General features: G+C 38.2%; 2 protein-coding genes across 3 annotated transcripts; both read right to left on the bottom strand.

The window, feature by feature from the left end:
• opn4xb (opsin 4xb) lies at positions 1–12,404 on the bottom strand. 2 transcript variants are annotated; one of them, XM_079872662.1, is made up of 10 exons: positions 12,158–12,404; positions 11,824–11,964; positions 7,399–7,532; positions 6,898–7,101; positions 5,872–6,043; positions 5,636–5,791; positions 3,082–3,189; positions 2,003–2,165; positions 1,693–1,809; positions 1–1,564 (listed from the first exon to the last, which is right to left on the bottom strand). In XM_079872662.1, exons 2-10 carry the CDS (start codon positions 11,958–11,960, stop codon positions 1,208–1,210), a joined length of 1,548 nt encoding a protein of 515 aa, XP_079728788.1. In that variant the 5' UTR covers positions 11,961–11,964; positions 12,158–12,404; the 3' UTR covers positions 1–1,207. The 2 variants fall into 2 exon arrangements, with proteins under 2 accessions (XP_079728788.1, XP_079728787.1); XM_079872661.1 differs by lacking the exon at positions 12,158–12,404 and having other exon boundaries at positions 11,824–12,117.
• Positions 12,405–16,188: 3,784 nt separating this feature from the next.
• LOC307159161 (uncharacterized protein) lies at positions 16,189–17,246 on the bottom strand (the record flags this gene model as incomplete). The annotated part of the gene is made up of 2 exons (XM_079872373.1): positions 16,189–16,280; positions 16,534–17,246. 2 exons carry the CDS (start codon positions 17,244–17,246, stop codon positions 16,259–16,261), a joined length of 735 nt encoding a protein of 244 aa, XP_079728499.1. The 3' UTR covers positions 16,189–16,258.
• Positions 17,247–17,524: the final 278 nt, after the last annotated feature.

Raw genomic sequence — 17,524 nt, 5'->3', positions numbered from 1 at the left:
AATGTAGTCAGATTTATTCAGTCTTATTACATAATGTTTCTGACTTTTTTTTAAAACAGTGTATTTATATGCTTCCATGAAGCACATTTTAGGTTACCTGACAGAAATAGTTTAACAGTGTTGTTTTAAAAGCACACAGAGCTGTGGCCTCAGATTTAAAAACTAATAAATAAAATGCATTGATATAGAGAATGTATAGGTGTGAGAAAAACTGAGACTGCCATATTGAATCACTCGAGTAAGTATATCATGATGACACGGAAAAAACCTTTCCTTACACAGAGAGACAACAGTCCTCTACCTAAACACACAGGCCCTGTACGACAGCTTTTTGGAAAGACTAGAGGCTAAGTTTGGACAATCTGATATGTTAGACGAAGGATGAAAACCCCATATAGACAGTCTAAAAGCATCCACATTGATGTTAATGGGGGCTAAATAGGACGTAGAGTAAACACAGACCAACGGCAGTGCATAAAGAAGCCATTATTAGCATCTCTACAAAGAATGGGGATCAATAATGTACTCTGGCTCAAACTATCCTCTAATTTTCCTAACAGCTAAATGTAGACAGAGCAGTCTGAGTGATTGGAGTTTATTTTATGCTCTGGGCTAATGCACTCATAAATCAACAGAGACAAGGGTGGACCGTTTAGAAATCAATGTGATCTAAATAAGGTTAAATCTCTTTGAAGCGCAGTTTAATGTTGCTGATATTAAGGTACTTGAGAATGAGACAATACTTACGCTATTTACTTAAAGTTAATCAGTTCTGTATTAAAGTTATACTGTGAATCATTTGTACAGGTCGAAATGTGATATGAGCCGATGTGAGTGAGGACAGAAACTGGAGCGTCCTCTGCTGGATGGACAATGAACACGAAGATCTCTAGAATATTAGACAATTTTCATTAATAGTTAAGATTAAAACTCTCAAAAAATATGTTTTTTCTCCCAACAAATTAAGCATGATATAAATATTATAATTAAATATCAATATCTAGAGAGTAGGGTGTCCAATGGCCAATGTAATACAGTAAAGACTACATAATACAAAATGTATTTTACACTTTTGCATTTGTAAATATATACAAAAAAGTTGGACACAGCTAAATATTACTTTGATTGTCATTTGTATGTTGCTTTAGATAAAAGCTGATTAAACAAATTGGTCACTGAATTCATTTTTTATGTAGTGAATATAGATTTATTTTTCAGGACAGTTAACATTCAAAATTATGTTTTCCATCAACTCTGCCGTTTGACAGTTTATGTTTGTGAGGTTGAACATTAAGCTTCTTGAGTCCTGAGATCCAGACTTTTCTTCTCCAACGGTATCTTTTCTGATGTTGCTCTCCGAGGCTGGACTAATGATGACTGTGGGAGTGTCCGAGGAGCTGTGGGTCACGGAGTCGTTCTTAGGGTTAAATTGAAGGTCAGAGGTAATTTCAGCACTCCTGCTCTTTTTAGAGCAAATATCCATCGGTGCGCTCGCCATGGCAAAGGAACCGGAGACGAGATCGCCCTCACATAGACTGAGCGACCCTCTCATCGGAACCGGAGGCTACAGAACACACACACACACACGCATGGTGATTGGTTGAGTTATATGGACACGCCCCTTCCTATACATTCATTTTGATCTCTACCTGTAAATAATGTTTCAGTGCAAGTCAGTGAATTAAACCTCACCTTCTCGATCAGCAGTGAAGAGCATTTGAGGATCCGCTTTCTAGAAAAGCCTCTGAATGACACTTTAGACACGTTCGACCTGTTCTCCATCAGGTCCAGCTCCACTTCTCCCATTACCTGCAATCTCACACATAAACACACACCCTAAAATATAGATTCATAATGAAGCTTCAACAAGTGAGAATAAACCAGCAGAATATTCGTGAGATTATTAGTGAGAAGTATTCAGCTGGTCATGTGATTTCAACGGTCTATAGGCCACTGATATGAGTCTCATGTGAGTCTTATGAAAACAAGTCTACAGATGAACCTTTCTACAGGAGTCTTTGGCGGTGGTCGTGTGGAGTTTGTTCCTGGACACAGATGACTGTCTGCTGACACTGGAGGCTTCGCTAGTGATGGAGGAGGAGAGACAGTCCTTCTGAGAGCGAGACAGACAGGACAAACCAGGAACCTTCTCAGCTAATGTGGCTCTGCAGAGAGAATCATCATGAGGATGTGGATCTATCTATCTATCTATCTATCTATCTATCTATCTATCTATCTAAAATAACTGTTTTCTTTTTGAATATATTTTAAAATTACATTTATTCCTGATGCAAAGCTGAATTTTCGTAATCTTTACTCCAGATTTCACTTAAAGGGATACTTCACCGATTAGCATTAGGCTTTGTATTAGTAGAAACCCGGTAATATTTTGGAATAATCGTGCTTCCCTCCCTCATGTCCCCCTGAGACGAGAGATTTCTGTATTGTGTGTCTGGAAAAAAGCCTCAGAAGATGCAAAAATCGTCATTTAGCGTCACCAGAGGCTCTTTTGTCCAGAGGCGAGAGACTCCAGCCAGTAGGAGGAGCTCGTCCCGCATGTCTTCAACCCGCCCATAGGGGGATCTCACGATAAAACAGCGTCTTTTCAGTTTCAAGTCGTCTAGTAGCCTAGCTGTATCATTTCTTCCGATACTGCCCTCTGTAACCGGTAGGCGTGGCTTGGGAGTGTCCTCGTAGGGCAGCGAAGCAAGTGCATTCTGGGAGTTGTTGTCTCTCATCCACATGAGCCAAACATACATTTTCTGGCTTTTCTCAGTCTAGAAGACACCAACTTCTAAAATAATTTCACATTTCTACTACATAAATGACCCAATTTAAATACACATTCATCTTTCCAGCGGTGAAATATCCCTTTAAATAGACCATTTATAATAGGGATAAAAGAATATATATATATATATATATATATATATATATATATATATATATATATATATATATATATATAACAAAATCTTTTTTTTTTTAAATAAATGCATGCATAAAAAAAAGGTTTAAATCAGTTTTTAGTTTTCAGTTTTTTTTGTGATTGTGTATTTGTTTCACTGATGATTCATTTACCTGTATTTGGTGTGAACGATGGCATATATGAAAGGGTTGTAGATGGCGGATGACTTGGCGATGACCGCCGGCAGTGTTTTAGAGTAGGGCGTGAGGATGTTCGCATGCCTGAGAAACCGAGGAAAAACGAGTTACTTTTGAACATGTAGGTCATTCAGAAAGTGTAGAGGACAGCAGTGCAGCGCTGCAGACAGAAACAGAGATTACAATGTTTTATAATCACTTCCTACTTCTCACAGCTGTGCTGAGCTTAACAGATACTATAGAGCTACACACACTTATGAGACAAATGTACATCGAAAAGTGCCAGATAAACAGTAATCAGGGGATTTGCAGATTACAGACACTGTAACACTTCTGAAATACAGTATAAAGATTACAGCAAATGTAGCATCCAGTAAACTGTTTCAATGCATCATATATTGAGGTTTATATCTCAGTAGCTGGTCTTGAGTCAGAAGTTTAATTGCATCAATGCATTTTTTAAATACTTTATCGAGATTCGAGATTAATCGCATCTAAAAAAATGTTTTGTAGTATACTGTATATATATATACTGTATGTATGTGTGTGTGTGTGTATGTGCATGTCTGTGTATGCACATACAGTATACACACACACATAAATACAGTATATACAGTATATTACAAAAAAATGTATGTTAGATGCGATTAATCTATGTGATTATACTGTATGTGTGTGTGTGTGTATACTGTATATACACACACAGTCATGCACATACACACACACACACACACACACACACACATATATATATATATATATATATATATACATACACACATACTGTATATTATATAAAGAAAAACATTTATGTTAGATGCGATTAATCGTGATTAATCGATTTAAAGCACTAAAAGTCCTCTAAAATATCCAATATTCAAATTGATCCCAAATACCAATAATGGTGACTTTAAACAATTAAACGGTATCATCAACACTTAACAGAGCTAAAACCTCTATTAATTCTGAACAAAAAAGGTATTTTCTTCAAATCAATATCAGTTTCTCTAACCACATATCAGTTGACAATATCTGCTAAGGTCAACGTGTGTCCAATGTTAAATGTTTGTTTTTGTTTTGGACTTTAGTACTTTAAAGTATGTGGTTATACAGAAATTGTGACCCAATTACAGACACTACCCACATTTTACCCAATATTACATTGCAAACACAACACATAAGATGTGTTAGGTACAATTAACTTTCAAATTTAGGGCAAAAACTGTATTTCAGAATTATTTCTCAAGCAAATGTATCTTTTAATCGCAGAGGAAAGACCATGTCATGCCTACAGAACAGATAACAACAAAAAAAAGGGCTCACACAAGTAAGCAGTTGTTCGGCTCCTATCACATGGCCATAGCTTCAGTACAAGGTCATACTTTTATGGTTGCATGTGACATTATTACTGATGTTTAAGCTTGACGCATGCAGCCATGAAATTTTATGTAAAGTTTAGGGGTCGGTGAGAATTTGCAATGCTTTTAAAAGAAGTATCTTTTGCTCACCAATGCTGTATTTACTTAATAAAAATAAAATAAAATAAAAAGTAATATTGTGAAATTTTATTGCAATTTAAAATAACTATTTTAAAATAATGTGAATATATTTTATAATGTAATTTACTCCTGTGATCAAATCTGAATTTTCAGCATCATTACTGCAGTCTTCAGTGTCACGTGATCCTTCAGAAATCAGTCTACCTGTTAAAATCAAATGTTTTGGCTCAACAACAAACAAAAAATTAACACAACTGTTTGCATCAATCTTTTGGAGTTATTAAACAGTAACTTCTAATGGAATTGTGTTCAACAAAAAAAAATTACATCGAGTTAGACTAGAGGAACTTAATTTGTAGCATAAACACAATTTATTTAAGTTGAATACTCAAATAAATTAAATTGAGCGGTGGCCCTGGAACCAATTAATATCTGTTAATCATCTATTAGTCTTGTTTATTATTTATTAAAACAGAAATTAACATTAACACAGAATTTCTATTTAAATTACACACAATATTTATTTATTATTACACACAATATGTATTTATTTATTTTTTAATAATAAATTTTATTTATTATTGTCAATACATTTTTTTAGAGAGTAAAGATTTGCTGCTCAAGAAACAATTATTATTATTATTAGCAATGTTGAAAACAGTTGTGCTGCTTCATATTTTTGTGGAAACTGTAATACATTTTTTTCATGATTTTGGGATGAAAATAAAAGAACAGCATTATTTAAAAAAAAAAAAACGTTATAACCTTTACATCGTAAGAAATCCTTTATAACATTTAACATGTCTTTACTGTGCCTTTTGATACATTGAATGCATCCTTGCTAAATAAAAGTATTAAATCTTACTGACCCCAAACTTTTGAACGATAGAGTATCATTATAGGGTTACGAGCTTGCTTAATAAACTAATCCTAAGTATAAGCAATATATTTAGTGATGATGCCCAAGCTTATGGGGAACACAACATGTATGAATACACATTTCTGAAAATGTGTGCATACTCAGGACTCACCCCGCCCAGGCGATGAGGGTGATGCACGCGTAGGGAGCCCAGGACAAAACGAAAACCACTATGACCACAGCCGCTATTTTAGCCAGTTTCCATTCGCTCCTCATGGACTGCTGCTTCACAAAGGTGGACTTTCTAGAGCTCAGCCTTTCCAGATCTCTAAACACACACATAATACAGTAATGAACGTTTATCAATGATCACTCTTCAAACTCAAGACGCCAGTGAGGGGCTCAGACCTGCAGGCCTGTCGTACGGCGAGGAACATGAACAGGTAACAGAAGAGAATGATGGCCAGGGGGATGAAGAAGACAAAACAGCACAGCATCATGGTGTAACTCCTGTTGGCGGGGGACGGCGAGACGTAATCCCACGTGCATGATGTCATCAGACCTTCAGGGATGTAGGAACCTGCAAGAGCAATGCATGCTTTTAACAGACACTTAAAATGACTTACCAGCCTTATATACCTCGATTTTCTTTATTATAGACCTACTTTAGGTCACATTTACATTTATGCATTTGGCAGATGCTTTTATCCAAAGCGACTTAAATTGCATTTCAAGGTACATTTGCATTCTTATCAGTTCTTGCTTTCCCTTAGCCTGGAAATCCAGACCTAAATCTGAAAGATTAATGGTCTGGCGTCGACTAATGAAACTCGGCCAGCTCGAGGGGCGGCACCAGGCATGCATTTGAAAAACTCACTGCACGCAATTTGATAACACTACGACCAATCACAACAAGCCCCATACGCTTAGCTACCAGCGGAGTTAACTGGTAGATTAGACTCTTGCCGGATCCGGTCGGCAAAAATGTCCTTCTTGCAAAGGAGCGATTCGAGCGCCGTCTTCTGTTCCTCTTTTAGATAAAAAGCCAAGTCTAACTCATTCATTGTAGCGGCCAAAGCCGTTTCAAACAACTGGTGTTCATCCATAGCCATCTTGCAATGTTTACTAATGACTTCGACGTCACAGCGCTGTCGTCATCTGTTTAGCTCGCCTCTGGCCCGCCTATATCAGATAACCCGATGTGATTGGTGCAGCTCGGATACAAGGGCATATTTAATGAGCATCATTACTCGACGCCAGAGTAAACTGGCTGAGCAAATTCAACTTGTGCTCTCGCGAGAACTCTGGATTTCCAGGGTAGCTTTCCCTGGGAATCGAACCAATGACTTTGGCGTTGCAAGCGCCAGCGCTCTACCGTTTGAGCTACAGGAAAGCATTAGTTTATATAGATTTAATAGAACATGTAAATCTTACTCCAGCCAATCAGAGGTGCCAGACTCCAGGCCAGAGAGTAGAGCCAGATGCACAGGATGGCCAGAGAGGTTCTGCGTTTGGAGTTCCACTGGATGGCCTGCAGTGGTTTGGTGATGACCAGGTAGCGATCGATAGAGATGGCCAACAGGTTTATCATCGAGGTGATGCCAAACAGTGCGCCACAAAATGCATATATTTTACATCCTAAGGGCAAATAGAGGGAATACATGCATAATATGCAATATATAGTTTCTTACATAAAGTCAATACTGTGATTTACAGAATTTATAAGCCTTCAAAATATCATACATTTAGGTGAAAAGCTTGAATTTGAATTGTCTTAGTATTTCGTTGAGTGCACAGCAGCTCTCGAACGGAACTTGAACAAAGCCTGATGATAACCAGCATGATTTCTTAGACACAACGTTTTTACAAGTTTAATTGAAAATAAAGTGTTATAGTGCAATGCAATGCAAAAAAAAAAAAACTAAAAAGTGTTACCAAGTTCTCCAAACATCCACTCCTTATACAGGCAGTTGAAGAAGAACATTGGAGATTGTGTGATGGCCATGAGGAAATCACTCACCGCCAGGTTCATTATGAAATAATTTGGCAGGCTCCGCAACTTTTTATTACTGCACACACACAAAAAAAAACATTAAAATCAAGTTAAATTTTACTATTGTTAAAACAGATTAAAACAGTTTATGAACAATTAATATTATGTGTTGCTTCTACCTAATATGGACAAAGAATACAGTGGAAGTCAATGGGAACCTGAACTTCAAAATATCTTCTTTTGTGTTCCACACAAGAAAAAAATAAAGTCATTGAGGTTTGGAATGACATGAGAGTGAATAAATGATGACAGAATTTTCTTTTTGGGTGGACTATCCTTTAAATTGAATTTAAATGCAAATACATGATGTAAAACATTTTTTTGTACACTTGGACTGATTATATCCCTACTAATCTTTGTTAACTTGTTGGTTATTGTTAAGGATTGTTCAATAATCAAGTAAAACAAAACCTTTCATTGTAAATGCATCAAATTAAGGTGAGAGGAAAATGAGTTATTTGGATCGAACAGACCAAATGCCCCCATTGCAGTTCTGTCCATCAATGATTCTCAGTATTCCCAGAATTCCTGGAATAGCAGTCAATTTCCTTCCACTCTACAGAAGCCCATGATTGCAATAATTGCATCCATTTATGGAAATGCATCAAACGTGTTATTTATACCTCAATCGCAATATTCCTAATTTCTAGCACATTTGGCCTATTTTGAACACAAAGGAAAAAAGAATTATGGAAAATGAGGATTAGGGCTGTCCAGTGACCTGCAGGGTGTTTTATATACGTAACTTTAATCTGAGCAAGTGGGGATGGTAAAAAAGAAAAAGCTTTTTACTAGCATTTCACTGCCTGCTAGTTTTACCGCACTGACCCAATTCACGAAAACAATGTAAGTCAATAACATATTCGAGATTTGGTGCATTATCCAGCAGATGAGAGATTATCTGTTGAAAACAGGCAGGTAAACTGTCACTATATCACTTTAAGATTTAATTTTTAATACATTTTATTTTACAATGTTATCTCACGGAAAACAAATCCATTTAGATATTGCACCATAAGTGGACAAAAAATAAACTAAACTAAAAATTAAAGAAAAATTGACTCCAACAAAATAGAACTAGATGAGGTGACAAAAAATAACACTAAATAATCTTCATAAGGTTGCTTTTTTATTAATTGTTATTTAACTTTCCCTGCTGGCCAACGCCAGCGTTTTTGACCATTTTCACAAAAATTTCATGTCCCCCAGAATATTTTGTTGTATGAATATCTGAACATACCCTCTGCTTTAAAAAAATTGATTCTAGATTCATGCATTCTTTTTTTTTTATCAACACTTGAATGTGGGTAAGTTTAATAAAAAAGCAACAATTTGAGCAAAAAGCTGAGAAAATCACGTTTTTGTTCAAGACTACATCTGGATCAGATTCAGAACGAGGATCAAAACATAGATGCAGTAGATCGAACCATCAACACCCCTAATGCCTGCACAGTTTTGATTTATATGTTATTTAATGTTGATGATCGCATTATTTTACATATGATTACATATAACATTGATTGTTTCTGCATCTTTGTCGCATGTGTTTTGATCTAGATATTCAGTACTCTTTCAGAAGATGCATGATAGCGCTCCCTACCGTATAACAGTGAAAACACGGAAAGCCGTAAAATTCCATCAAGTTCCGTCAGCATTGTCTCACAAATGACAGAAATTTTCGTCAATGGCGGGAAAAAGTTCATATTATTTTAATGTATGTAATTGCAACGTGTTAGAAATGCACGAACAAAGATGAATCCAAAATACTTATTATTAAATATAGAGAAAACACAAACAATATAGAACCTGGAGCAGACTGAACTAAAGACTTAAAAACACAAGGGAGCAATCAACGGAAAACAGAACAGGTATGGAACTAATTAACAACCATTGAAACAAACAAAGAACTAGAGCTCAGGCAAATGGACACAGAAAACCAAACTAAAACACAACTGAAAGAATTAAACAGTAACAGAAGGGAGAGGGAAGATCCAGGGAGGAGAGTCGAGCAGAAGGAGCCAGACGGGGACCCAGACCACAGCCAGGACAAAGGCCCAAAGCGGAGTCGAAGGAGGGAGGAGCCATGGAGGCGACTTGGCCAGCGGACCCAGGGGGACGACCGACGGATTTGGAGCCGATGGAGGTGGAGACCCAGGCGGAGAAGAAAAGCCAATAAGACCACGCGACACTATGGATCTGGAGACCAAGGCAGAGCTGCAGCGACGAGCATCCGAGATGGAGCCAGGGTGCCAGAGGACTGAGGCAGAGCCGGAGGGAAGGCAGAGCCCAAAGATGCTGAAGGGGTGGAGGGACGAAGCACACCTGAAGGTCAGGAAATCTGTACTGGAGGGACAAGGGAGGTCGGTGAAGCCATAAGGACGATGGTCCCAGGTGGAGCCGAGTGAGGGCGGAGCCAAGGTGAAGCCAACAGGACGACGGACTCGGCAGCTGGAGGCGAAGCCAGAGGATCCTCTTGACAAGACGGAGCTGGAGACCAGAAGACCCGACGCACATTCACACAGAAGAGTGGAGTCAGAACAGGGACAGAGGGACTGAAGGGAACCAGCGGAGGTGTGGAAGATGAATCTGGCTGGTATGGACAGAGGAGGTGGGAGAGGGAGGCTGGGCGGGATCCTTGGAGACACAGGAGACTTGGAGGTGGGCGGGACTAACTAGGATGGGAGACAGGGAAATATCCTCTTCCATTCCCTCATAATAGTTAACAAAGGCCAATGGGAATGTGGGCGTGGCTCTACTCCGTGCCCTCGAACTCCACGAGGACACCCACAGTGACGGATGGTGTAGCCGGCTCATTCAACCTGGTCAGACAATCCGTTAGGCTCGGGCTCCGGGGTGATGATTGGCTCAGTCTTTGTTACATATAGCGCTGACATGAGTTTGGGCATGATCAGTCATAAGTATCAAATTACATTCATAATCGGCCTTACAGTCATTACGTGTGTCCCCGGCTTAAGGCACACCAGATCTAAGAAGTCCTTGGTGTGGTCCTCTAGATTTTGCTCCTTCTTTTCAAGGCAGAGCAGTTGGATGGCCAGCAAGTCCATAAAAAAAATTTAAAAAATTGGAAAAAACGCTGCAACATGTTAAATCTAGGTTCGAAATTCTGTAATGTGTTAGAAACGCATGAACAAAGATGAATCAAAAATAATTATTAAACAAAGAAAAAATACTAGGAGAAAGATATAGCAATAACACATTCACATAAACTATACAGAACCTGGAACAGACTTAACTAAAGGCTTAAATATACAAGAGAGCAATCAACAGAAAACAGAACAAGTGTAGAACTAATTAACAACCATGAAAACAAACAAAGAACTAGAACTCCAGCAACAGGGGCACAGGGAAAACACAATAATCTGACCTAAACATAACTGTAGCAGTAATACTTATGCTATTAATATTATTATATCATTTAAATTTAATGTAATTACATATATATTTATATATTGATATATAATATATTTATGTGAATACAGTATACCATTAAAAATATTACACAATGCTTACCAGATCAATATTTAATGAACATCCACATATTAATGGGTAAGTGACATTAAATAGTTTTTGAACGTTTACATTGTGACATATAAGCTATCTACTCCTCCTAAAACATATCAGTGACACTTTACAGTAAGGTCCTATTGGAAAACAATGAGCAATATATATTTTAAAGCATTTATTAACATTTGATAATGCTAGTTAATACACATTTTCATGGGTACACAGTGCATTTATTAATGTTAACAGACACAACTTTTGACCTTTGAGATAATGTATGTTCAGATTAACACGAGCTAAGATAATGCTTTAAATGTTTTGTTTATAGTTAGTTCATGTTTGCTAATTTAGTTAACTAATGTTAACAATTGAAACATTAGTGTAAAGTGTTAGCAAACATTTGATAAAGCATTTTGCTAATTCTTTTATAATTATTATGCATGCAGCTTTAATGACTTCATAATAATATATTTACATTTTACAAGACTAGGACTATTTAAAATGTACTATTGAATTTGTAGTAGTTTAAAATTATATATATTTAAAAAAACGATTCACGGAACCATTCTCTTACATACACACCTAAGCATCAACTACTCAAATATAAATAAAAGTGTATGAATCAACCCAGTGAGAGTAAATCATTTAATAATGTTTGATAATTAATTAAATGTATCAAAGTGTTACCAAACATAAAACCCCAAACTTTCTGAGATGAACTCGATGACATTTGCTTGAGTTCTTCAGTTCACACCTCAGCGCTCGTACCTGTAAAAGGCTCGTACCTGTAAAAGGCGAACATGACCAAAGCGTTGCCCGTGACTCCCAAAGTGCCGATGATGAGGACGAGGAAGGCGATGATGTAATGCACATGATCCGGGATGTCCAGTCTTTTGTATATCTGCCGTTGGGGCTCCATCATCAAACTAAACAAAACCAAGATACACCAACTAAAAGTGAAGAACAACACTTCAACAAAGCAAGCGTGAGTGTAGACTCAGTCATGGTCTCCGTCTTCTGTTTCCAGCATCACTACTTCTCTGTCTGTCATGCTCAGACTAAGACACTTTAGTTACACTATCAGTAACAGCAACACAGACGGACAACACAGCGACCTACTTGTCGGAGCAGCTTGGTCATGTCACATGACACACCCCTCTCTCCATCATCTGTCCCACCCTTGCCTGTGTCTTCATGGCAATCTCACACACACCAGCAGCACATTATTTTTTCAACAGAAGAGAACATCACATTCTCTTCTCTTTCGAAGGAGAGAAGACACAAGCCACCCGAGACTAAAAGAAGTAAGACGAAAGATGAGATGAAATGAGAGCATGTGTCAGATAGATTATAGTGCTTTCTGTCTGTGTTCATCAGGTCTGAAATGGATGTGGAGTCTTTTTTAAACAGGTCAGAGGGTGAGCGACAGAAGGAGATTCAGCATGAGAGTGTGAATGAAGGCTTGAACATGAACAGCTGCAGGGATTCATGATGCTGAGCTTAAAAAAAACACCAGGAGCCTTTCCTGAGGTCAAACCTGTGGGACAGAGCGGCCTGATCACAGCCATACCATTACAATCCACCAGTGTTTCTTTTTTAGTATTGCTAATGTACCATCAATGTTTTGAATTAGTTCTTTTGACATACATATACATAAATTTCATTTTAGTAATTTTGTGCATTTTTATTATTATTTTCATGTTTCTATTTAGCTTTAAAATGTTTTTATTTTAGTTTTACATGTAGCAATTTTCGATTTCAACATTTCAGTTAGTTGAACAACACGTGAACAACAAGTGTTGTTCTAATTAAGTTTTTAGTTCAAGTTCTTCATCTAATATCAATATTTTATTTCAGCTTTATTTCAATTACCGAAAATGATTTTTAATAGTTTTAGTTTTAACGATGACAACCCTGCAATCCACAGTCTATTTCTGAATAGGATTCTGTCTTTCGTCAATATCTGAAAATGCAAAAATATTTTAAATCTTTTTTTTTTTTCACACTCAGTAACAATCACATTGGGTAAATTCATTGTCCTCGTGGACAGTAGACATAAATTTTACCAGAACTTAAACTTATTAGTGATTTCAACTTATTTATCAAACACTAATGAAGTATGTTCCAACATGAGGTAAGAGTATGTCTGCATCTGAAACGTCTTACTTCCCTATGAGGGGGGAAAAAAAGAAAAAAAAAATTAAGTATGTGAAAAGAATAGTAAGTCCAAATTCATAGTATTCATAAAACGGTATATAGGCAAAAAAGTCACCAGATGACCTCTATGTCTGATGAGATTCTGAAATGTGCATCCAATGAACACAATGCTATCCCATGAGGCCACAGGAGCGGAGTTGTGAATGGTGAATGCTGCTGAAGCTGTAGGTCACGACAACATGACTGTAAGATTACATTTATATTACACACATGTAGAACATAGCCTACTTTTTTAAAGGGATAGTTCACCCAAAAATGATGTTGAGCACAAAAGATGATATTTTGAAGACTGTTAGTAATCAAACAGTTGACGGCACACATTGACATCAAAAAGTAGGAAAAAACAAAAACATTGAAAGTCAATGGTTACCATCAACATTGCTAAAAACTTTAGCAGAAAACAACAAAAACCAGCAAATAAAAAAGCTTAATGGTTAGTCCTAAGAGACTTTGTGTGTTTGTCTGCATGTTCTGCTCATCCATCTCTTTAACACCGTAATCCAGGCATCACTTCTGTTCTCTCCACGGCAGTCAACGGCATGCTATGGGATTGAAAGATGTGGGATTATATCTCCATCCATAATCCTACAGCTAAAATCTCACTGACAATAACAGCATTACTCTAATTCAGCCTATATGACAACCATGCTCACAGCAACACGACTGAGATTATATTATAGATCAAGGAATCAATCCAACTAACCTGGAACATAAGAGCTTCTAAGTAATCTGAGGGAAAGATGGGAAAGGATGAGGTCTGCGGGATCATAACACGCTCTTAGAAATAAACTTTCTTGATAAACACATGAATGTACACTACCTTTCAAACGGTTTTTAAAATAAATGTATACTTTAAATCAGCAAGGATGCATTAAATTGAACAAAAGTGACAGTAAAGAGAATGTTGCAAAAGATTTCCATTTCAAATAAATGCTGTCTTAAACTTTCTATTCATCAAAGGAGCGGAGTTGTGAATGGCGAATGCAACTGAAGCTGTAGGTCACGACAACATGACGACTGTAAGATTACACACATGTAAAACATAGCCTACTTTTTTAAAGGGATAGTTCACCCAAAAATGATGTTGAGCACAAAAGAAATTTTGAAGACTGTTAGTAATTAAACCGTTGACGGACGTCAATAGTTGGAAAAAAAAAACATTGAAAGTCAATGGTTACCGTCAACATTGCTAAAATCTTTAGCAGAAAACAACAAATTGAATGCAAAGGATTTAAACGGTGACAAGAGGATTTACAGGGCAGTTTCAACATTGACCAGATGCATGTAACCAAGCGATCCGTTAAAGATGCAATTATGAGTAGTAGGATGTCCCAAATTGCCTACTCTTCTGGCATAGTATAAGCAGGCGAATTGGGATGCAGTGGACGAGCTTTAGGGATCCCGAATCCAGAGTTATGGACAAAAGCAATCTGACGTTTCTATAGAACAGTGGCACGAGTAAGCCTCTTTAGCCTGTCTTAAATCATCCTTCTGTAGCATTGTGCTTTAATGTAACAATGATCTTAAATGTGGCTGATATGAAATTAAATGTCCGTTTAATCAAGAGAATGTTTTGAAGGATGGATTAATGGTGCACGAACAGGGACCAACAATAACATTACATCATTTAAACACTATGAATGTTAGGTTGAAATGTGATTTTTAACCAGTGGCATGCAGTGGTGTTTTAAAATGAGGAAGCCTCACAGATCAAATGTAAATCATGTCCCAAAATGTTGTCACATTTTCCTGGTTAAATAAACATTACATTAAATCAACAACAAAAAAAGAGAAACCAAATACAATAGTATTTTGTATTCATTAACTATACTAGTATAAATCTAATCAAGTTAGTGCTTTTAAGCGTTTTTACATTTTACTCCAAAACACTAACTAACTGCAGTAACAATTTAAACAATACATTTGATTAATGAACTGATGTTCAGCTGTTCTTTAGGCTACCTATTTTCATCAGTCATCAAGCTCGGTAAACAAACAATGCAATTTTAATTTCACCAAGCTGAAGAAAGAAAAAACCTCATTCATCATGTTTTCAGGCCATTTCAAAATTGATTTTGGCATGACATAAAGCAGTGATATATAAGTGCCCAAGTTATTTACTTACTTTTTAATTCGTCTCCCCATTAATGCCATCATTTTGCTCACTCAGACCAATTCGTGAACGCGCACAAAAACAAGAGGCGGGATTTACCAATCATATCCCACCATGGCTCCTCTCACGTGACTTTCCCCCATTCATTCTCAATTACCCCCCCATCAAACCCAACACACGCTTTAGGGGGTCTGTTAAAACTCAATGGGCTCAGGGGAGGCAAGAGAGACGCGAACTCCCGCTGTAACTTTCCCTGCGGGTGTTGATGCTGAACAGTGGTACTTTAGAAAAACAAGTGATTTATGCACTTTTTAATGTCACACTTTGTAATATTTGCGTTGTTTAATTTTTGTTATATGGGTAATTTACTCATCCAATTTTTTTCCTCCTCGAAGGAAACTTCAATTTCCTTCAACCAATGAAACTGAAAGCAAATAGAGGAAAGTGATAAATCGAAAATCAAAACATTGTTTTAAAAAAATCTGATCACTGCATACAGAAAATAGGCTTTCCCTCAAATTCTGTTGTCATTCCTGTAGTTAATTTGCAATTAAATCACATTTTTTTTTATCTTTTATGTCTTCAGGGATGGACAGATTTTCTTGGAAAGCATTATTTTGGCATTAGACATGATTCATGACTTCTCTGTAATCATAAAATTCTCTGAGTCCACATGGCTGGCAATCTATTCCCCAGTGAAATGAGATAATGTGTAATTTTCCACGGCTTTAAACTTTGCTATCAGGGTCATGTGATACATGTGAACTTAATCTTTTGTTGTCTTGGGATTACTTCTATTTCAGGCCAAGATGAATGGTCATGTATTTTTTTCATCTGGAATGAATAGCTTTGATTACTTGCTGATCCCTTGTTCGACTTAAACGTCAGCTTCATGTGGAGAAATGTGTCAACCTGGGCAGAAAAAAAAAAAGAAGAAAGGGGTGTTTTTAGGCATAAACATTGAATATCAAAGAACAGGTGTGTCATGGTCATCTCACTCTTAAGAAAAGGTTGTAGGGTTCTTTCAGGCGCTTCATATAGAACCTTTTAAGGGTTCCCATCATGTAATCATTTTATGGATTTAGTTTTAATTAATTAACGTAAACACATTCTCACTTGAAAAATTGAAATATCCTGTTAAACATCTGTGCCTCAGTCAGTGTACCTTTCAGAAAAGCCCTTCACCGCCGGGCCGAAGAGGCCGGAACTGGAGACAGGGGCGTCGAGGAACACTGTTCTATCCGCGTCCTTGATCTCGGTCAGTGTTAGCCGAAGGTGGTGCTCGAGCACGACCAGGTTAGCCATGCTCCTCCCGATAGCTTGCGCAGTAGCCTTGGTAGGACGCAAAGCTAAGTCCGTGGCGCTCCGTAGGTCGCGGAAGGACTCGGGTTCCGGGCCAGCCTCATCCATGGATTGGAGGAGATTGGCCTGGTAGACCTGCAACACTGCCATAGTGTGCAGGGTCGAAGCAGCTTGACCGGAGGCGGCGAAGGCGCGTCCAGCGAGAGCTGAAGTGCGGCACGGCTTCACAGGGTGCGCCGCTCTAACGTTAGTTCTCCAACTAGCAGCGGTGTTCGGGCAGAGATGAGCGGCCACAGCGTCTTCGAGGGGCGGCAAAGACTCGTAGCCCTTTTCCGCCCCGCCGTCCACGGAGGAGAGCTTTGCGGAAACTGAAGATCCTGTGAGTGCAGAGTAGGGAGCGCGCCATGTTTTAGACAGTTCTTCATGTACCTCAGGGAAGAACGGTGCGGGTCTATGACGAGGGGCCTGCTGGTGCCCCAGCAGGAACCAGCCGTCCAACCGACTTCGAGGAGGCTCCTCGAGCGAGGACCACTCGAGCCCGTGGTCCGCGACGGCCTTCGTGAGGATCCGCTGCATCTCCGCGTCAGAGACGTGTTTTGGCGTGATGCTAGCTCATTGGCGCACACTTCAGAGGCGCCCGCGCCATTGGATGTGCAGTTGCCGCAGCACAGCCAATGAGTGAGCCAGACACTCACTGTGCTAGCTGTGCAGCTGCAATTGCAAAATACCAGAGAATGTCTGAAAATACGTTATATTTAGGCTTCAGAATTTTAAGGAAAAGGAGTTTCCACACTGCGGACGCAATACTCGTCCCCTAACTCTCAGGGAACCGAGGTTACGATAGTAACCGAGTA

This window comes from Squalius cephalus (genome assembly GCF_949319135.1).
Source record: "Squalius cephalus genome assembly, chromosome: 5".
Taxonomy (NCBI): Eukaryota; Metazoa; Chordata; class Actinopteri; order Cypriniformes; family Leuciscidae; genus Squalius; species Squalius cephalus.
This window is presented reverse-complemented; position numbering and strand designations above follow the sequence as displayed.

Coding starts and splice junctions, on each gene's coding strand:
- opn4xb (XM_079872662.1), bottom strand. CDS start 11,960: ATGATGGAGCCCCAACGGCAGATATACAAAAGACTGGACATCCCGGAT. Junction 7,102..7,398: donor GTGGATGTTTGGAGAACTTG/GTAACACTTTTT, acceptor ATTTGCCCTTAG/GATGTAAAATATATGCATTT. Junction 6,044..6,897: donor GGCACCTCTGATTGGCTGGA/GTAAGATTTACA, acceptor TTGCTCTTGCAG/GTTCCTACATCCCTGAAGGT.